The sequence below is a fragment of the Danaus plexippus genome, chromosome 4, assembly GCF_018135715.1.
Source record: "Danaus plexippus chromosome 4, MEX_DaPlex, whole genome shotgun sequence".
Taxonomy (NCBI): domain Eukaryota; kingdom Metazoa; phylum Arthropoda; class Insecta; order Lepidoptera; family Nymphalidae; genus Danaus; species Danaus plexippus.
The window spans coordinates 7,687,487-7,709,268 of NC_083538.1; the positions used below are offsets into that span (position 1 = coordinate 7,687,487).

General features: G+C 29.8%; 1 protein-coding gene across 8 annotated transcripts in view; it reads left to right on the top strand.

Annotated features, from left to right (window-relative positions):
- LOC116768754 (CUGBP Elav-like family member 2) overlaps nucleotides 1-21,782 on the top strand; it is a 202,225-nt gene that overhangs the window by 129,178 nt on the left and 51,265 nt on the right. For 4 of the 8 annotated variants that reach the window (XM_061524751.1, XM_061524740.1, XM_061524736.1 and 1 more), the window contains 4 exons: nucleotides 349-784; nucleotides 7,162-7,252; nucleotides 10,209-10,329; nucleotides 11,927-12,009. In XM_061524751.1, the coding sequence (XP_061380735.1) occupies nucleotides 651-784; nucleotides 7,162-7,252; nucleotides 10,209-10,329; nucleotides 11,927-12,009 (429 nt within the window). In that variant the 5' untranslated portion in view covers nucleotides 349-650. Of the gene's footprint in view, nucleotides 1-348; nucleotides 785-6,304; nucleotides 6,438-7,161; nucleotides 7,253-10,208; nucleotides 10,330-11,926; nucleotides 12,010-21,782 lie in introns of those variants that run through there. The other 4 variants (XM_061524763.1, XM_061524759.1, XM_061524753.1 and 1 more) reach the window with 3 other exon arrangements.

Here is a 21,782-nt window from a genome sequence, read left to right on the forward strand (position 1 = left end):
TAATTCGTATATTAAATAAGAATTTTCTCCAAACAAAAATTTTTTATATAAAAACTGTTTTATACAAAAGATATATCCTGTTGGCAGGACAATAAAAATTCTTTCTATAATGATATTATGTTTTATTGTTCGTAACTTTTCTTTTTATATTACCTCGTATCTCACAAAATGATATTTTATTATATTACCTCATTTACGGCCTCTTGTATTCGATTGCTGTCAAATTTAGAGCAGGCGCTATGTATATAACTTTTATTAAGTTTTTGCAATATTTAAGGACTCAATACAAAAACAATTTTGATATATAAATGAAATATCGCAACTGTACCAAATGAAAAATATTCTCAGGAAGAACTAGCTCAGTAGAACTGTGATATGGACCGAAGTTTATAAAGTGATAGTGCCGTTGAAATCAAAACTAAAATATGGGAAGGTGTTACAGCAGGACAGGACGCTGACCCTTGACGAAATATAAGCAAACATCGGGGACGTGTGTGTGTGTGTGTGTGTCAGGTGGCGATGACGCGAGGGGCGGGTGTGCCCCCGCGCTTATCAGGAGATAAGCCGGCGGTTGATAACGGCAGAGTCGCAAACGGAGGTGAGGCTTCACCGTGACCAGGCCGCTAGGAACCCAGCGGCCGCCGCCCGCCATGCTACATTCATTGAACGCACTCGCCGGCAAGATATCGCCGGGCGGCGGCCTCGACACTAATGCGAACAGGCACACACATCCTAACAGGAATCACAAGACATCATCACCGTCATCACCATACTCCAAGACGAAGTAAGTAATAAACCTTATCTAAAACATACCGTGCTCCTCTTACTATGTTCCTTACATTTTCGAAGTTCTTATTGAAACTGACTATCTTCGCATTGCGCATACGACTTGCGTTTGAATTTTTTGAAATTCGTTTCAAATAATTTTCATGTGTTCAAAATCCTTTTTGTATAAAAAAAAAATCTGTTTGTTGGACAATTACTTTTACGAAGGAAAATTCAATATAGTTGGAGTTGTTATATTTCAAAATCATATTTAGGTCTACATTGCCCGTATCATGGTGACTAAACAAGCTGGGTCGTCTTGACTTAAGCCTAAGATATAACTGATAAGCGAATAGATAATGGCGTCAAAGATATTGGTAACCTTAGTTTTCATAAATATAAATAATCTGCTTTAATATGAAAAATCCTTCAATAATTATTTAAATTATAAATAATCACTTGAACACAACTTTATCAACAAAAACTCTTTGGTGTATCTCTAACCTTTTAAAAAAAAATATTTTTTAGAAATCTACTTTACCATAATTGAGGTTTTTTTTTGTAGTCATTTAGATTATTTTGCTTTTAATTTCATATTTTAAATTAAAATGTACACGCCATCAATGTTAACGTCGGTTTCTTAGAAACAACGCAGGGTCCTAAACAAAGTATTCTCATATAACAAAATCTAATTAATTGTCTGACTAACATGGCCTTAATCAATGAAAGAAACATCCTAATTTTGATCCAACGACATTTTTCACCTTAATGATTAAGTCACTTACATGAATAAATAGTACCTCGTGCTTTAAACCTAATATGGTTTTTTAATGTACCAAATATAATCATTAAAATTATAACTCTTTACTTATTCAACGTAAATATTGATAACTTGTCAATATACATGCATGCAGGACATTTCTCAATGCTTGTTTTTTGTTATTCTTACATATATATATCTGTATTATGGCATGATTAAATCTCTTTTAATTAAGAAATTAGTGACTAATAATTTAAAGGGTTTTTGTTGCTAGATATTAGAACATTATATTTGATAATGACTAATTAATCTCCATACACTTGATACTTATACATAGTACGTTTTTTTATAAAACTTAATGTATGCTAATGTAAATAAGATTATAACAGAAGTAGAAACTCAAACCTCCAATTAGTTCTGATTAGTATCGAGAAGCACTAGCGGTTGTTCTCCGGTGATGTATTTCAATAGTAATTTATGCTTTACGTGGTCTACCGAGTTCTAATCATGGGCATCAGTGTTCATTCAACCTAAATGCCTTTAAAGCATAGCAAAAGGGATTATATCTGTGCATGAAATCAATAGCACTATTATTAGAATTAGTAACTTCTCAATGTATTTGATATTTATTATGTTTTTAGTTTATTGTTAATTTTGCATGAGCATAACCTTTACTCATAGCGTCTAGAATATTTATGTTAATAATATAAAATTCCAAACAAAAAATATGTTTTTTTAAATCGGTTTTTTGTCTGCCAGACTGAAGTATAAGCTTTCAAAACTTTTAAACACTCAATGGATTCAAACTGGACATTATACGGACGGGTGAGTATCTTGGCTTTTGTGCATTAAAAAAGTCCAGGTCAATTTAAGTTGAGCAAAACTTATATAAAATAAAAGATAAATGAACGGCTTTATACAAAAAAAAATATATACATTAATTTAACGTACATTTTAACAAAACATATATAAATTTTGAACACAATAATTGTTAATTCATCACGGCATGTGACAAAAGTAATAACGTTCTAACTGTCACAAATGTACACGCTTTATTTGTTTCATTATAACGGGAATGCTTCAGGTGCTATATTTATACCTACCCTTTAAACACTTACACTGATATAAGCTGAACTTGCCAGATATTATTTTGCTGTATACGTACATATATTATTGCAGGATAAAGGAATTAACTTTGATTTTTTTTTAATTTAAGTATTGTTTAATTATTCTTTTAGAAATTTTATCACCGCAGTTACATCTTTATTGCTTTATGTTAACTTTACTTTACCTAATGCCGGCATTCAGCATCCTTATCAAAGGCCAGTATCTTAAACGTAGAGTGATAAACACGATATAAAAATCAGAAGTTAATTTTAATTATTAGGAGGTGTAATGATGTTTTTAACATTTAAACATTACGGCTATTTAATATGGAATATTTAAATTTTAGCCCTTTATATCGTAATATACAATGCATTTAAATTCTGTTAAAATGGGATGGTTTTGTCTATGAATTAATTTATTGTATTGATAACAAATATTTTATAATTACCCCCAAAATTCCCGGACTGTCTAAAACATGCATCCAATAACTAGAATAGCAACAAAAATTATAATTTACCCGAAATTCATAGCGACTAATTATTCACATAAATTACCCTAATTATCATTTGAACCGATTCCTTCCTGGCTTTCTTCGTGATTTATTAACTACTTACTTTGCACTGTGAGGTGTCGTAAATTCTTTTTATTAGTTTCGGCATTAACTGTAACAAACATCTACACTCCCATCTTTATATTTCATATTTAATTTCTACTAATATTTTTAATTTTAACATATGAAAAAATCTTTTGTATACCTAATTATAAACAATAACATTATTTAAACATGTTAACCTCCGCCTCAATAACAAATAACTTTCAATTAGTTATAACTTTTATCTTGTAATATAACGCGGTGTATATTAAAGTATTTAGCAGAGCGTCGCCTTTAACGTCGTATATTTCGTAATAAGGATATTCACAACAAAATAGAATGCTCATGATTACAATTGCTGAAATTCATACACGTACATCCGTACGTCACGGCTATGCGGTGTACTTATTTGTAATCTGTAACAATTGTTTTATATTAATTGTATATACACACACACACACACACACACACACACACACACATATATATATATATTACACTTTATTATTTTTATTTTGGTTATCGTTTTCGAAATATTTAGGAATAACAAAGTTTGGAATTATTTTTTTTTGCATTATGTTGTATATTTTCAGCAAATAATTCAAAATCGAGGTCTTTGACAGTATACTTGAATTTTAAAACTTTCATTTTACAAATAATTGAAAATATTGAAAAATTAAATTTTTTGATTGTCTCCAAATTAGATTGGGTAAGATAACGTATTTGTTTAATCAAGGATTTTTTTTAGATTTAGGTTAACATTTCTTTCTTAAGTATTACAAAATAATATACAAAATGAAATACGAACTAAAAAAAATATAACTTTTTATTGTAAACAAAAAATATATTTCCTACTTTTTATAAACTTTAATATAGTCTATTCTATATCTAGTCTATTATTTTTTTGTAAACTAAAATTATAGAAAAAACTACAAACTAGAAAAAATAAATCTAAATTACTGACAGTTTAGCATTTAAAATATTATTTAATGTTATTAATATTTTTGTTTGTTTTAAGCCTTATTTTTTTTTCCTAATACGTTTTGCAACTGAATTTAGTATTAGGTATCAGTTGATGAAAACTGCACTTTGATATTTGTGTGTAACGAAGTTTTAATTAAAAATCTCTCACAAAGAAATTAAAGTCATGTATAAAATTGAAATGACAGCTGACAGGTTCCAGCCGTTAAGTCTGCGGCAACCTGTACTTAAATATTTGTACGAGTATTTAATACTTTTAAGACATAATATTTTAAATATTCGTTAAAAATTACATTTTACGATTGGAAGCGTTAACACCGATATCAATTTAAACTCCCTGTCGATTAATTTTTAAATGTGTCAGCTTCGTTATCGTTAAAAATAATTGTAACATTTTATTATAAAAAATACGATTTTTTAATAGCATCGCATTAATTTTTACTTAAATTATAAATAAAATTTTCTTTTATGTATTTCTTAATAAGTAAACAGCCAAAATAGTTGGCTTGAACTACTAAGAACATTGCATCAATTTTTAGAACTTTAAAAAAAGAAGAGACTTAATATAAAAAATCTAGTTTTATAAAAATCATACTAAATAAAATAATAACACAGTTGCCGTATTTGGATTGCCAAATATGAAATCTGTCACGTTGAAAATTACCACAAATCGAAAAGGAAATCCTTTAATATATTTTTGGCTTTTTGTAAACAATAAAATATGTTATCAATTCAAATATAAATCATTTATGTTTCACATTTTATAAAATATTTTTTTTAATTATTAGTAGATAAAATTGTACAAAGTGACGAATACATGGCACGCTTTTGCATAAAGAGACATTAATTAAAAATTTTGTTCACTCGCGAAGATGTAATACGTAGCGTCATTGAAGGGTTTTATCATCGAAATCCCAAATCATTGGTAAATCTCAATTCTGGTCGCTAGCTATTGTTATAATTTACATATTTCACTCTGAAATATGCGAACAGCTAAAACTATGTACGCATAAAGCACTTCAGTAGTTTTCGATAAATCAAGGAAATAGATACCAACATATAAAACATCCCTGTTTGGAATTTGGCTATAGACTATTTGGATCTTTGAACACAAACATATAATTTTAAATTTTTTATCACTTTTGTTTATGTAATTCTTTAAAGAATTGTTTTCAAAACAGCCAAGTTTAAACAGAGCGTGTGACGTCATCAATATTTAAGGTACTCGTCCGTTAAAAGCCTTACGTTTATTTAACACGGATTATGGGATTTCAGGCTGATAACCGGCCCTACTAAATTACACTATAATATCTAGTTCGACACCCCAAACGTAACCACCACGCATAACATATACACGGAATATGGATACTTTATACTGTAGACATAAGTTCGATTTTTGTATGATCTAGTTATTGTGTTTATAAAGTTTTGTATCGATCTAAAGATAAAAGTTGATAACATAATACAAGCACCTTTTAGTTGCAAACTAGCGTGTGTTGTTAGTTTCCTAAAAAAAATATAGTCATCAGAGTTATATGTTACATCATATTATTCTATACAGTTTTAACTACACAGAGAAATGGCCAGACATAAAAACAGATTAAAATATTAATAAGTGATTATTATACTATTGGGATGATCTGGAAGTAATACAGCTAACATCGTCGACCATAATAATATATAACACTTGATACTCTAATATGAAATAACAATGACCCAGTCATAAATTACATAGTTCTGCTATATCAGATGTGTGGAATGTTCACTTCACTGAAACAGCAATTTAGTTTAAAGTAACATGGCCTCTTCAATAATATACCATTTCTCTACTTCCAGCTAATTTCTCGTGCTAAAGTTAAATCACCATAATTACGAGTTAGGATCCATATTTGCTATGTTTTTGTTGAGAATATAAATATACATTAGTGTTTATTTAAATATTTTTTTTTTGTGATTTGATTCTTTTATTGTTTACTTAAATTTATGAAATCACTTGTAATTAATTCGTTCTTAAATCAATAAAATACAGAGTACAAATTTTATAAATGACGTTAATATGTTAAATGTGGGTAGTTGTAAAACACGGGCCGACATAATATTAGCAGTTCCAACTTGCGACGAGTTGTAGATCGTTTGATAAGTGATAACGTTATCAAATATGTACGCTTTTATCGGTGATAAGGACGCGAACAGGTACCAGTACTTGTGGAGTGGTTTTTCTAGAACAATAAGGTAATTTTGTATTAACATTTCTGTTTGATAACACTCGTCAGAATATGGCGTCCTATTTATGAATCAAATACAACCAATGTAGTTATGTATTAAAATGATGTTTCCAATGTCCTCTTTTTGTATAATTATGTTATCATTTAAATCTTTATACTCCTTAAACACTTTATTCAATGAAAATCCTTAATTTCTATGAAACTAGCACTTGCTGTAATGAAAAGTCTTGCAAACACCATAAAACAAATGATTTAAAATCACATTTTACAAGATAGTATCCGTTATTTTTGTCTTCATAGTTATATGTCATGAATAATAAACCGAAAAATTTAATAGACAATGTTATCAACACGTTTGAGATTGGATTTTAATAAGTGTTTTTCATACGTTTTAAATAAATGTGAAAAAAAACACACGCTTAATTCGAGGTTAGTTCCACAGTCAACAATTGACGTACATAAATTTCATCTAGCGTAAATTAAAATATCTTTTAATTTTCACGACTGTGAAATTTTAAATAAAAAAATTTAATAAAAAAAAAACCAACATATATATACGTAGTTTATTCTTTGTGTAACTGTTAACAACACTTGACTATTTAATACCATATATTGGTGGTTACGTCTAACTATCCACACTAAGGTATATTATGGTTTTAAGTTTCTTTACAACACTATTGTTAAATCATTTTATGTTATATGTATTGAATAAAAATTGTGATTTGTTTCAGTGGGGTGAACATGAATTTGAATAACAACAGCACCAGTATCAACAACAACAATGAAGAGAAGTCTGACATACCGGATCCGGATTACATAAAGGTAAACATATGGATATTAATCAGGATACACCAATGCATATTACATTTGCTAAGACATTTAATTTAAATTATCAAATACTAACTCACTCTCGAGACTTTTTTCAATCTTGACAATGCTTAAATTTCATTAAAACAAATCAAATAACAGTTATTTCATACAAAAATATATATTTTAATTTTTAATCAAAGAGAAATAAACACCCAATCGTCTTTACCAATTCAAATTGTTTAAAATATGTTAGAATTTAGCACATCTCATTTGATTTCCGTTTAGAAATAAAAGTGAACGATTGTAATTTAATCCTATTTTAAATTAGCAGTACATTTTCGAAACACTTTGGTTTAATTTAAACGGTACAAAAGCGGTACCAGACTGGCTTTCTGATATCTGGAATCCTCAGAGCGAGCTCTAAATCTTTTTGCATTAAAGACAGTTTAAGAAAAGTCACCGTCTACATCTCAAATTACATTAATTGTGAGAATGAACTAACGCGGATTATTTAATTAAGTTACGAAGGGTTATGTCTTTAAAAATTGAAAAAAGTATTTAAAATATCATAAGATAATAAACTTAATATATATGTATATATGAAAATTGAAGTTCTATATTATCTTTGCTAATGTTAATAAATAGTATTTATACATGTTACCAATATACATATGTTACAAGTTTAAGATATATCTATAATTTTACTAAAATAAATGTATCGCTAAATTAATAAGAGCCCAACATTAAAAGATCTGTGATTTAGACAGTTCAAATCCCGACACTCGTATACAAATCTGAGGGATGATGTCTAAATCCCGGAGCATTACTGCTAGGTGAGGTGAATACAAAAACGATTTTTGAAGTCTTGTTAGCGGATTCTAAGTTGTAACTGTCATACAATTTTGAACATGTCAGAACTTGCTATACACTAGATATAATAATCAAACGAGTTATATACATATCACTAGACATATGTTCAATTACAAATCCTTAAAATACAAAAATTACAAATCGGGAAACCTGAAATCCTTTAGATTTTTTTACCAGATGCTTATAACAAGAACTCGTATTGTTTCATTTCGTGTCATTTAATTCGTACAAACATGTATTTTTTTTCCATGAATTTATATAATATAATGAATAAAAACATATTTCTTATACTACCATAAAAATGTACTATTGAAACAATAATGACAATGTCAATAATAGCGCAACTTGAATATCTGGTCATTAGGTTAAGTAGTTCGCGGCCTGTAATTTTTCTTAACGAGATCATTCACATGTATTGAATGGCCTACAAATGTACTCATATGATCTCTCATTCAATTCGATCGTTTCATTCGATTCTTCATTCATTCCGTCGGTACATATAAGTATATAGTAGTGTAATCGGCGTGTGAACGTTTGCAGGTGTATTCAATCTACCAACTTACCGTGATAACGATATCGCGTAAACCCAAAAATTCCTCATTTTTTTCTGCAAACCTTTCACTATTTTCCAAATGATTCTGTGAAAGAATTGTATGAAAAATATCTTGTTTCTGTCTACAAAAATTAGGGGTCTGTCTGTAATCAATCATACTTCTTACATTTATTTTTAGATATGTATGTATCTTAGGGTGGCTATTTCAAAATTAAGGTAATTTTTTATAACGTATACTGAGAAAAATCTTATAAGGATATAAATTTATTTTATATTAATTTCTACATACGAACACATACATACATACATCCCATAATATTTGGACTCAAAATAACATTTCTTTATTCGTACAAGCTTAAATATTTTTAACAGCTATCAAATATGAATATAAAATTTAGTTTAGGTTATATAAACAGGAGGATTCGAAGGTGTTAAGTTAGTGTTTCGTTGGTAACAAGTTTTGAAATTGCGATAAGCCGAGATAGCGATGCTCGCTGTGAAACACTTGAACTGAAGACGTACAACATGTCCTATATATTAATTTACTTTATGTTCCAGTTACATGCAACCAATCCAACCGCCAGCCGATTCAACTCGGATAGAAAATTCAGAATTCCATTTCATTTCTTATTACAACTGATATAGTATCGGTTATTTTAAACGTTTTACAGTTTTTTACTCTTATGATACGTTTATTTTGAGCTACAGAAGAGTTAGAACATTTCTATGCCGTCAGTAGTAAACGAATAATTGCTATTTAGTGTTTTCAATTAGATAATGACCGAGTCCTAGATGAGATTTTTTTTTGTAACATAATTTGTTATTACGAAATGAAAAATCGCTCCCTTTGTTTTAATTATTAGGAAATATACAAATGACATTTTCTTTTTCAAAAATTTGTCACCTTAACTCAATAATGTACTGAGGCTCAAAAGGAATTACCAGTAATCAATTTACAATAAATCCCATTGGAGAAATAAGTTTCTCGTTTGACAGGCGTGTTGAAAGCAATCAGGCCGCACAGGCCTGTACGGTAGGCAACACCTGCGTTTTATACATCATGTAATTAAGTGGAACTTGTGCGAGTGACCGTACGTGCTCGCATCGCACGTCCGAGCGGAACCTTTTTAATTACGCCAATATATCACTTCATTTGCGAATTTTCAAGCGTCCACTTTTGTTGTGAGTGCTCTCGAGGTGGTACACAATTAACATGGATGCCGATTTTATTTTAAACAATTAGATTAATCTGTTAATGTTGGTAACATTTTAGTTACATACTTATATGGACTCGACTGATTTATTATTCCCTATATTTTTGTTGATTTCATTAATTGCTTTTAATATAAAAATAAATATGATAGATATGTGTTAGATATTTGTGGATTCATGTTTGAGAAGACTCGATGATGACAAGCTTCATAACACAAAATACTTTTCGTGCGTTTTTTAAAACACTCTTTAGTTCATTTAATTATGATCGGATAAATTCTTCTTTATCTTAATTTCCTTCAAATGTTTTATTAAATGTTACTCGCGTTACAGATGTTCGTCGGTCAAGTGCCTAGAAGTATGGACGAAAACGATCTCCGGCTGATGTTTGAAGAGTTTGGGAGGGTCCATCAGATCAATGTGCTAAGAGATAAGATCACGGGAGCAAGTAAAGGTAGGTAGACCCAGACCCTGTTATGAAAAGCAACGGAGGAGAACAACACCATGAAACCGACCCATTCGATTTTGTTATTAAACTCGTTAGGGATCCAAAAGATTATTTTTCTCGTTTTTCATTTTAATCTCGTCAGCCCGCGATTACGGTTGCTGCAAAGGAACCGAAACGTCGGGATTATGTAGTCATAAAATAATAAAAAACGCTTAGTAACATCCGAAAACCGTAGCTTTATTTAGATTATTATACTCATTATTAAAAACTGTGTCTTTATGTGACTATTATGAGATTAAATTACTTAAAATTATAGTGACTCAACAATTCCCATCTCTGACTCTCCGGAATATTGCTCGTGTATATTCTTTAATTTATTTATTAGGTCGTTCCTTAAAGCAATTCATTATAAAGCGGGTTGGAGTTGACTATATTTCGCGTCTTGTGCCTTTGAGAGTGATTTGAAATTTCTGCATTAAACGTCAAATTAACTACGAGTTAATTGTTGTGATTAAACATTATAATAATAATAATTAGAATAGTAAGTGAAGAAAACAAAACAAAATTTAAAATTTATTATTACTATTGTATAGCTTATTGATGGAGAAATTTTATTTTTGTATTCTATGACAATTCAACTAGCTGACAATTTATTTAAAAATAAGGTAGGTATATAATTATATAAAATACCTGACATGTAGACAGTTAACATATCTAAGTATATAAAACTGTAAGGATTGAAATTATTAGCATATGTTTAACAATAATCTTGTCAGCAGAGTGACATTAAAATGATTTTAAAAATACTGGTAAAGCATTTTCAACCTGAAGAGTAATTGTAAATTCAAGTGACTCTATGATTCATATAGGTCTACAAAGGTAACACAGTCGTAGGCGATATAAACCCAGGATAAATTTAGTTTAACCAAATATCCCGTGGGCTTCCTTCACACGTCACTCATTGTTCTGCGAAACAAAGCTGTACGCTCCATGTTGACATTTTTGTTGCTTTGTTACCCGTACTCTATATGAAAAAGCACCTTTTGTAAGTTTTCATGCAAATATGGTACCTTTGTTTAATTTCACGTGCGTTGCCAGTCACCTGCTATATTGTTTTAGTAAGGATTGAGGTTTTGACAAGGATACGTAAGTTTATATTAAATAAAAATTTACTCTTTCTGTAGACTGGTCGTTACCTTAACGAGATTTTATTGAGTTTCTATTGATACGAAAGCAAGAGTAAACTAAATAACTATAGCTTAAGTTCTGTTTGTTTTAAGTAGGAATAATATATAGATGGAGTACGTAACCAATTTTGAAAATTGTGTTTAAATATAAAATGCCAAGTTTCAACCGAAATTGATAGCAAGTTTCAAATTTGTCGCGCCTTAATGTTTCCCTGAACTATTCTGGGCACACCAACCGACCATCTCCGTATAAATTTCCATGTGAGTTTATGTAATGTGAAGCCTCTATAAAAGTGATCGTTGTGCATAGTTATTGCTAGTACATGTAATTTGAACGCGTCACGTAGCAGTGTGAGTTGATTGATTTGTGTGTGTGTGTGCGTGCAATGTTATGTATGTGTACGCTTCTGTTCCAGGGTGCTGTTTTGTGACGTTTTTCACGAGGAAAGCGGCGTTGAAAGCTCAGGACGCTTTGCACAATATCAAAACGTTGAGCGGGGTAAGTGCGTTTAATGTTATATGTTAGCCAAAACTATACATGAATTACTAAACACAAAACCAGCGGCGTGTTGGGATATTATATTTAACTAGGTAAGTATTTTATTATAGCTGCTTTTGTGGTATTTCATAATTACCGTAATTTATGTCACCTACTATGCATCTTACAAATAAGAAATATTATATCTGATAGATAATATTATTTAATAAATTTCTTCTTATCCTAAAATACGTTAGCAATGTATGTATCGTTAATATCCATATATTTAAATAAAGTAAATTCCATCACAAAGTGCCTATTTTCAACGGCTAACACAGATGATACAAACGATGTTTCTAATTCGAAATATAATTCAATTTCTCGCAACAATTTCGTAATCAAATTTCTTATCAAAATTACAAGACACGCTTTTTGTTATGAAATACTAATGAATTATTTCTTTAAGATCAAATAATTTTAATTAGAATTAAAATTAAAAGTTTTATTCTGCTAAACATTTTGGGAGGTATCATATATTTGTTTTTATCATTTATTAAATGTTTGATATACTCGTAAGATATGTTTTCAATAATAATGTTGGTGCAACTAAAATATTATCTTGGAAATTTTTCTGTCTCTAACGTTTGGTTCGCGATAAACAACCTGTTGCGTCGGAATCATAACAATTTTGATTAAAGCTGCTTCGAACAAAAGAATTTTCGGTTTCTCCCAGCTCGTTTGCTAACACAATCAAATTACCGATTCTCTCATTCGAGATCTCGCCTCCAAGGTCTTTGTGATAATTCAATTCTATTATATCGCGGGTTTTTCTCTGTCGATTGATTTCGTTTCTTTAGAGGGAACGCCAGGTAGCCAGAGTTCGTTGGAATTGAGGGTAAATATTTGCTGATTGTTGTTGTAGGATTCTATTTGTTTCTTTTACTTCGATCCTCCTAAGCTTAATTAAACTTGAAATTGCACCGAAGCGGACGTTCCTCTTTTCTTGAGATTTATTTTTTTTAATTTTGCTGATTTATTATATTATAATAAGCCGAGGGAGTTCTATTATTTGAAAAACTTAATTGGTCCATAATTATGTTTGTCTTGCAAGCGGTGTCGAATTCGCTGAAATAAATCGAATAAATTAATTACCTCCCTCCCTTATTATTCATTATAATAGTGACTGAAACAAGATAAAGCGTTGTAAAAACAATTTTATTGTGTTATATTTAAAATAACAAATGTTTAAAACGGATTTTATTATTCGCAAAGCGTAGTAATAAATCAATCTTAACAAAATAAAGCGGGATAAAAGTGGTTATAAAATGGGTGAAGCTGAGGAATAAAAGTGCTCTGTAGTGAGGCGGGCTTTGGTCACGGTCGGACAGGGGCGAACTTTGATCGATGGACCCCCATTGTGCCGTGCTCTTAAGTAATTGACCTCTTAAGACGTTAAGAAGGGATTTCGTGCAGTATTTGAATATACCAATCGCTTATCTTTAAATGTAGCAAATGCCTTAGATGTTAATGTTGGGAAGTCTTATCAACTTTTTATAAATATCAAAAAGAATTTGGTACATTTATAACAATATGGTAAAAATATATTAATTAAAAAATATCAAAGGTGTTATGTGATATGGATTAGGCTATAAATACATGTCTTTAAAATGTACAAAATTCATTGGGTGAAATATAGTTACATATACGTATGGGTATATATGTACTTATAATACTAAACTTATTTATACTAAAACAAATCGTTTTCTATTCACACAGATTTTGTCCTAAAATTACAATTGATGACATTAAATATTTATTGAAAAATTTCCGAAGGCAAGAAAGCGACTTTTTCTTGAAAGAAGTAGTAAAATTAATGAATTTTTAAAATACCACTAAAGCTAAGATAATAAAAACGATTCTTTAAATTACGACGCATATTTCTGACTCACCCTAAAGCCTTTAAGTATTTTGGTTTAGTATAAAAAGATACTAAAATATGTCGTTATAATATATGTATGTATATAAGTTATATTGTAACATTATGTTAGATTTTCACTTATACTACTTCATAAATATACGTTGTTTTTGAATGAGATTTGACAAATTGAAATGACTTGACATTGTCTGATTATGGCATGAATCTTGAGGAACTAAATGTATTAGGAGGAACCCAACATTATACATAAGATATTACTTCATATTTCATTGAACTGCTAACATTTCATAAACATTATAGTACGATTCAATATTTTTGCATTCTAGGGAATTTATACTGTATTTTTTTATATAGAAGTTGTATTTATTCATATTTCCTATAATTTTTCCTGGTTTACATGTGTCCTTAATAAAAATATTTGGTAAATGTTACAACAAAGAAAAGGGTACGAACGATAAGGTTCAAACGTGATTGATGGTTTGGGATTATATAAGCATTTTAAGTAATTGAGTGATCCCATTAATGAATCGGGTAGTGGATAGTTTTTATTAATTTAGGTAAGTAAATTATTTTTCCTTCTTACCCACGTTCTAGACTTTTTATTTAAAAATCTTTAAAGTAAGTTTGTTCATTTGGTTTATTTTTTCGTAGTGACTTCAAACAACAAATTAACTAATAGAAGCGACTTTAAAGATATTATTAAAATATATTTTGACCTTCCAGAGAATGCATAAGGTATATTTTATTCAGAATAATTGATTGTCTACTGTTACAAACCTAAATGACATTGTAGTTTCAAATGATTATTATGTATACCAGAAGTAAAGAAGAAAATAAACACATAGTAGAAGTAAACAGTAGGCTACAGTCTCATTTTACAAGAACAAAGTAGCTAACAACTTAATTAAACGAAAATATCACTATAGAAAATTATTTCAGCTGTAAAGATTATGGACGAAAATATTGTGTTAAAATGTAACATGAAACAAGCGACAAACATAAAAGATTTCTCGGTCATAACATACAGCCCGCATCCAGATTCATCAGCAGTGACCCTCGTGAAAATGGTGTGCGGAAAAACTTACGAAATTGAATTGTTTCACTTACAAGAGACAATGCAAAAATATAATTGATAAAGATTCACATGGCGGTTAAAGTTATATTTTAAATTTTTGCCGCACTTATTTGTGTATTAATAAAAAATTACGAGGAAAATTTTTATGATTTGCCCGATAAATTGTTAACTCTGTACATCTTGTGTCATGACGTGAAGTCTTGACATAAAAGTAAATTGTCAATATAAAATCGAAACTGTTTGATGTCATTCACGACAATGCTTCTGTGCCATGCGACTTTTTATACTTAAGTGAAAATCGAAAATGCAAATTTATCATAACACGAAAAACATTAAAAAAAAATCATGTAAAATAGTAGGGGCTTTATAATGTTTTCTAAAAAATAAAACGAATACAGTATGGGGATGGTCTGGAAGTACCGGCTTTTAGTTAACTCGACACGTTGAAAAAATAAATAAAAATGTAACTCTAATATAACTAAATAACATTTTATTTAAATCTCAATGAATTAGTTTGATTGCGTTCGTGTTTGCTTCCAATAGTAATTTGGGTGGCGTCAAGGCTGGAGTGAAGAGTATGTTACTGAGATAGTTCGTTCCCTACCTACGACTTCATTTCCAACTGTCAACGGTTGAAATGACAGTCAAGCACTATATAGTCGTTATTAAATATATATTATTACAATAGCTATTCCTCTCATATGTGCTACTAGACATATATGTATATTTTGGCCAGTAAAGCATAATCTATTGTTATATTTATTCTTATTTATAAATTTAATACGTTATTACTGCGAGATCAAAAATATCCTTTGTCTTTTTCCTATACAAGTATACAAAAATTATTAACAAACCTTATATATTTGAATCCAACCCAAATAAAGTTAATTACGAACTTATTAGCTTAAGTAAAAAATCTGTTATGTTATAACATAATTGAAACATCCTAACAGCCAACGAACATGTATAAAGCCATATTTGCGAAGTAACCCAAAGTTCTCAAACCGGTAATAACAAGTTACATTATAAAGGCGCCGGCGGGAGTCATAAGTGCTTCTATGGACTTCATATATTGGTATCGGAAGCCTTCCTATTATTGACATGGGATTTTCTCGCTCCCTTACGACGTTAATGGCAATGGTATGTAATGAGGGGTACTAAAGGTATAAATATGTATGTATATATTTATTACACAGAATGTTTGGAGACAATTTAATGTATTGTAATGTTTTATTATTATGTACGATAAAATTAATTTATATTCCAACTTACATCATCCGTACTATGATATGAATTTATAATATTGAATATGTAATCAATTAAATTCTTTATTCAGCTGGTATAAATTCCAAACCTGATATCTTGGAATTATCAAAATGCGGAGTTTCATATAATATTGTAAATACCAGAGGGTTTATTACAATAGTCTGCAGATAGCCCTTTACATAACAGGAATTGTTTGACGCTATGAACAGTCTGCTTTCAAACATTCCAAGCCTTGATTGTACGAAAAATGGAATGTACTAATAAATTTTGTAATTAAATACCATTTTAATTCGTTTGTTATATACTGATTTTAATTATTTTTATAATTTTAACTCGATATTTGAATCTTCGACATTTAATTCGAAATACTTTGATAACTCAAGAATACTACATGTACAAAGCACATTATGTATAAATTTTCTGTTGGTGACACATTTCCTAATGATACTATGAGCGGTGGACTGAATTTAATTAGACGCGACCCAAAATAATATAATCTAACTCAAAATATAAGATTGTTCTGAATATTCATCATTCTTTACATTTTAATTGAGACACTCCATTAATATTGCTTCTTTATTAAATTAACAAGGTCCATTTACAGAATTAAATCTATGTACAACAAACTTTTAGTACTAGACATTTGTGGGACACGATTTGGCAAATTGTGTCATATGACACTCCAGTAATTACTTATATAATTACTAAGGGACATGACGCGTTCCCGCAGAATGTGACCCGTTGATCCATTAAGACTAATCCAGTATAATTTATGACTTTAACCCTCAAATGAGGCCTATTTTTATGCCACATATTGTACGTTACTTTGTTGTTGTGGATTATAATGTGTTTACAAAAAATATATTGTCCAAAGTTATATGGTTTTTGCGTGACTCGATTCTAATGAAACGGTTATAGTAAAATGATCTTTATTATCAATTTAATCCAGTGAGTTTTGTGTATTATGAAATTTTATGTTTAGAACTTTTGTTATTTGAATAATAATTCACTTATGGTTATAAATATGCTCATTATGCTTTATAAGAACAGAGAGCATACAATAATGTGACGTCACCTGTTCGCTGGGACTTAATAGTAATTAAAGTTACATGCCAGGATTGTGAAGCCTCCGCCTCTCGTCTTCATTAATGTACACAGCCTTATGGGAGTAAGCCGCTGACTGACTGCTTCAACTTGAAACTAAAATCAATAGGAGATTACACCCTCGAGACTAATTGCCGGCATCTCTCCGAACCTGCAAGGTTTCCCACTAAGATCGTTTATAAAGATGAATCTCGGACGGTAGAATGCATTTTGGTTTTGGAATCTCGCCATTTTAAAGACCCCTGATAGGCTGCTGAGGTTCTATACGGCTAAGAGGCTTATAGTGAACTATGTATGCGATTAGCGGACGCCTTGATAACAATTTGTTCATATAAAACTAACATCATTATTTGTATATAATTTGTCATTGTTGCTTTACAAATTTCGGATGTTTCGTTTATTCCGTGTAAAGCTCATCGATTAATGTTTGATTTGAATGCTAACTATTTACTTTCTTATGTAAATCACGTAATGGTTTATTGGACCGTTCCGGGCTGAGTTTACATAACCCGGGTCTATTGGCCCTCGGGTTATTTATTGAAATTCTGATTGATTAAAATGTTTAATACAATATTTGCCTCCGCCCAACATATTGGCTCGGTCGGTGGGACGATATTTAAGTACCTATAAAGCCAGTTACGAAACTTAAATCGTAAACAATCTCCACTCCGTCGGACATGTATATTTTTGTATTTAATAAAATTTATTATTTATACAAATAGTTTAAAGATAACACAATAATAGCAAATTCTACTATTTATTTAAATAGATTTTACAAATGAAATATCATTTACAAAAATAATAACATCACAAATATAATTCAAAAGGATCCTAGGCTATGTCTAACACTGTAATAGCGAGGAATATCAAGAATATGATGAAAATTGAGAGGTCAAACCGACTTGACCCAAAAGCACCTTCCGGTCTACTGTCTTACCGCCATACATCATCGCCGACAATGAAAACATATAACCGGGATAAATTCAATCTATTCCGAGTAAAATAATTTTTATAACAATTCAAACTTTGTGTTATAAATTTAAAGTAAAGATGTTATTATTTTGTTATTTCCCAAGAATAACTATGAACTTTCAATATTTATTAGTTCCTTAGAGTAGTAAAAGAATAATATAATTATTGCCTACAAACTGATTTTATCTCAATATTTTTAATAGGTTAAAAAAGTATTTAACACACATTTCTGACAAAACCGTCAGAAACCTCTAATTTGCTTAAAACTACATTGACAGAATGATGCTATGTTTTGTGTAAATAAAAACTCACAAATTCTTCTGTAATTTAATAAGCACATGTCTTAAATTGGTCACCATTTTACTATTTTCTATTTAAAAAGGAAATTTAGTTCAGAAATATGATTGTTTAATATTAAAATGTAGACGTATTCGTATGTTAGCTGATAGCGAGTTCGGACATAAGTAGTGGTCGTGTAGCTGAGTCGTGACGACAAAGATCTAAGACCTTTGAGGGAAGGGGATTTACTAAATGCTCTAACAAAACTGAGCATTTGCCAACGCTTTGTGTAAAGCATTGAGATATAAACAAGACAACGGTATAAGCAGTACGGATGTTTAGAGGACATTGCAACTTATAGTGTATGTCTTGTTTTATAAATATTTTCACGTGCAGAACATATTTTTATATAGTTTTTATGGGAAAAGATGAAAAATGTGTCTTGTTGTAAGTCCGTCACATGTTAGCGACATCTTTTTATTTTATTTTCAACTGCTCTCTGAGTGTATCAAGATGTAAGTTTATTACATGTGTAAAGTGTAAAATATTTTAATATTATAACAAACTATAAGTAATATTTAATATTACGGGTGTAATAATTTTGCAAAAACAGATAAAAGATTATAGAGGAATAACCAAGTAGCGTCTCTAAATCTGTGTAGCTTGGAAGGTTTCTATTAAGAATAGAGCGGTCGAGTCCAAAGGCCGCAAGATGTTCCGGTCTCCATTACAAGGGTTCCGAGGTACTACTATGATGGATGATATAAAATTGAGGAAGATAATATAACAAAGAATAAGCGAAAAGCAAATATTTTTGAGTAAATAAATCCGACGGATAATATATTCATATATAGAATCATTAGAAAACTTATTGAGAAACTAAACTTGTACTTGGAATCACGTAAATTTCCTAAAAAGTATTTTTTAATTACAAATGCCAGCTTGTTGCTGTGTAGCATTAATGTCTACACCCTGTAAACTCACTGACACATTAATTTAAAAAAATATTATTACTACGACTACGAACTTATTAAGTCATTACATTTTATTAAATCATTTATTTATTATAACGTAGTTGTAACTTTATAAAGACGTAAGTAACTGGCAGTCTGATAACCGTTTAAAGCGGTGCCCTCGGACGGGTCCACTATGATTGATGAAGCAAGCGGCCCGTGTAAGAAACAATGTACTGGAAACAACGGTCTTAAACCTTTGTGACCAGCTCAAATTGATCCGGTAGATTTACGACAAGAAATAACGAAGGTGCCATTTTGTTAGTACTCGCCGATAACACAGGTCCTTGGGTTAAATTGTGTTGTATCCAGCGAGTCCGAATAATATTGAAGGTAAATTAACAACATTTTGATTGTATTAATTAAATGTTATATTCGGAATGAATAAGTAATCTGATAATTTCATATCTTCCTTAACAACAAAACATTTTAAGTAACATGAAGTTCAAAATAACTATATTTGTCAGCAAAATATTTTCAAAAAAATCATATCATATTTTGAAATAAAATTTTCAATATTATAATATAGTATTTTAGTATATTAAAGTATAAATGTGACTGAATAATATTATGTTAAAAACAATAATATATGTATTGAACTTCCATTAAAATAATCAAAAGCAGGTGAATTAAAACCTTCAAATATTACAACAATCGAAATATTCTGAAATTAAAAGATTAAAACTAGCTCAGCTGTTAATGTGCTATATTATTAACAGAGTTGAAAATGATGTATTCATTAATTTTTTTAATAAAGTTAATGATAATTCCTACGGATGAAATACATTTCTGATTGCTATCACGTTAAAGTACTCTGATAACCTACATATATTTTTATTGATTAAACTTTGTCATAAACCAACCCTGAGGTTAGATTCGTTATAATAAATTTACAATTTCCTTTCCTGTTAGTATCAAAAAATACGTTTAAAAAAAATTAAATGGATAATGTTATTATGTGATATTTTTCTTTTGCCTTTAATCACCTTTTTTTAATATTAAATCCGAATAGAGATTTGTATTTTTTGTCATCTCTTACAAACCTATGAACTATTATTAAACAATCGAAATCTCTATCTATACAAATATTTACGTTCACCAATGAATTTCATACGATATTTCATTTGTTTAAATGTATTACGCTATACTGTACTATAGTAGTTTCTAAACCGACTCAAGAAATTCAGACATATCTGTTATATTGGTTTCGTGCCGACTGGGCCTTTGAGATACATTTCCTTTTGCTTCTTACTATATCTGTGCAAACCTTGCGCTATCTGTACAGCCTTTTGTGACGGATAGGACGGGACTTTTGTGCAAAAGAAAGAATTATCCACATTGCACGAATGAATACTGATATGACTAGCGATGTCACTGACAGAAGTGGCATTTAAATTATGAGTAAAATTAAAAAAACCTCTTCCATCTAGGTAATCAAATAAACGTATAAAATTTAGAGTTCACGGAGTTCAACTTTAAGAATACAGCGTCCATCTTATATTCTAAAACTTTCTTCTAAGACTTACAAGTGATTCCTATTATTTACATAATAGATAAACACAGGAGTTAAATTTGTATATAATTTAAATAAGACTTGCCTAACTGTATACGTTGGCTATTTATTTTCAAAATAACTTATTTTACAATTACATTTTAATACCGTATTATTGTTGAACGCTACTAAAATACCAAAAGTTGCTATTAACCGAATCAACCAATTTTCACGTGGGAAAGCAACTATTTGTTCTGGACGGATGGAAATATGATTAATTATTTTATTAATGTGTTTATATTTACTCATTTATTATTGACCAATAAAGTGAGAAGAACTTTATTATTGATTATGTTAGGCCTATTAGTTGTCGCGAATAACTTAAACTTCATCAACACCAGAAACACTGTTCTTAAATAATAATGTCTGTATTGATTTTTTTCCAATTATGGCAATAGTTACAAAACAATTTTCGAAGGTGACATAATGCAACGTATTACCCTGCTTGTTTTATTTGGAATTTAGAGGACTGACAAATATTTAAGTAGTAATTTTTTTGTTGTTGAAACTACAGAGACTCTAATATGAAACACACGATTTAGATAAAGCAATTGTGTTGATTTGCGTGTATGCTCGTACTTTTTCGTCACCGCATCA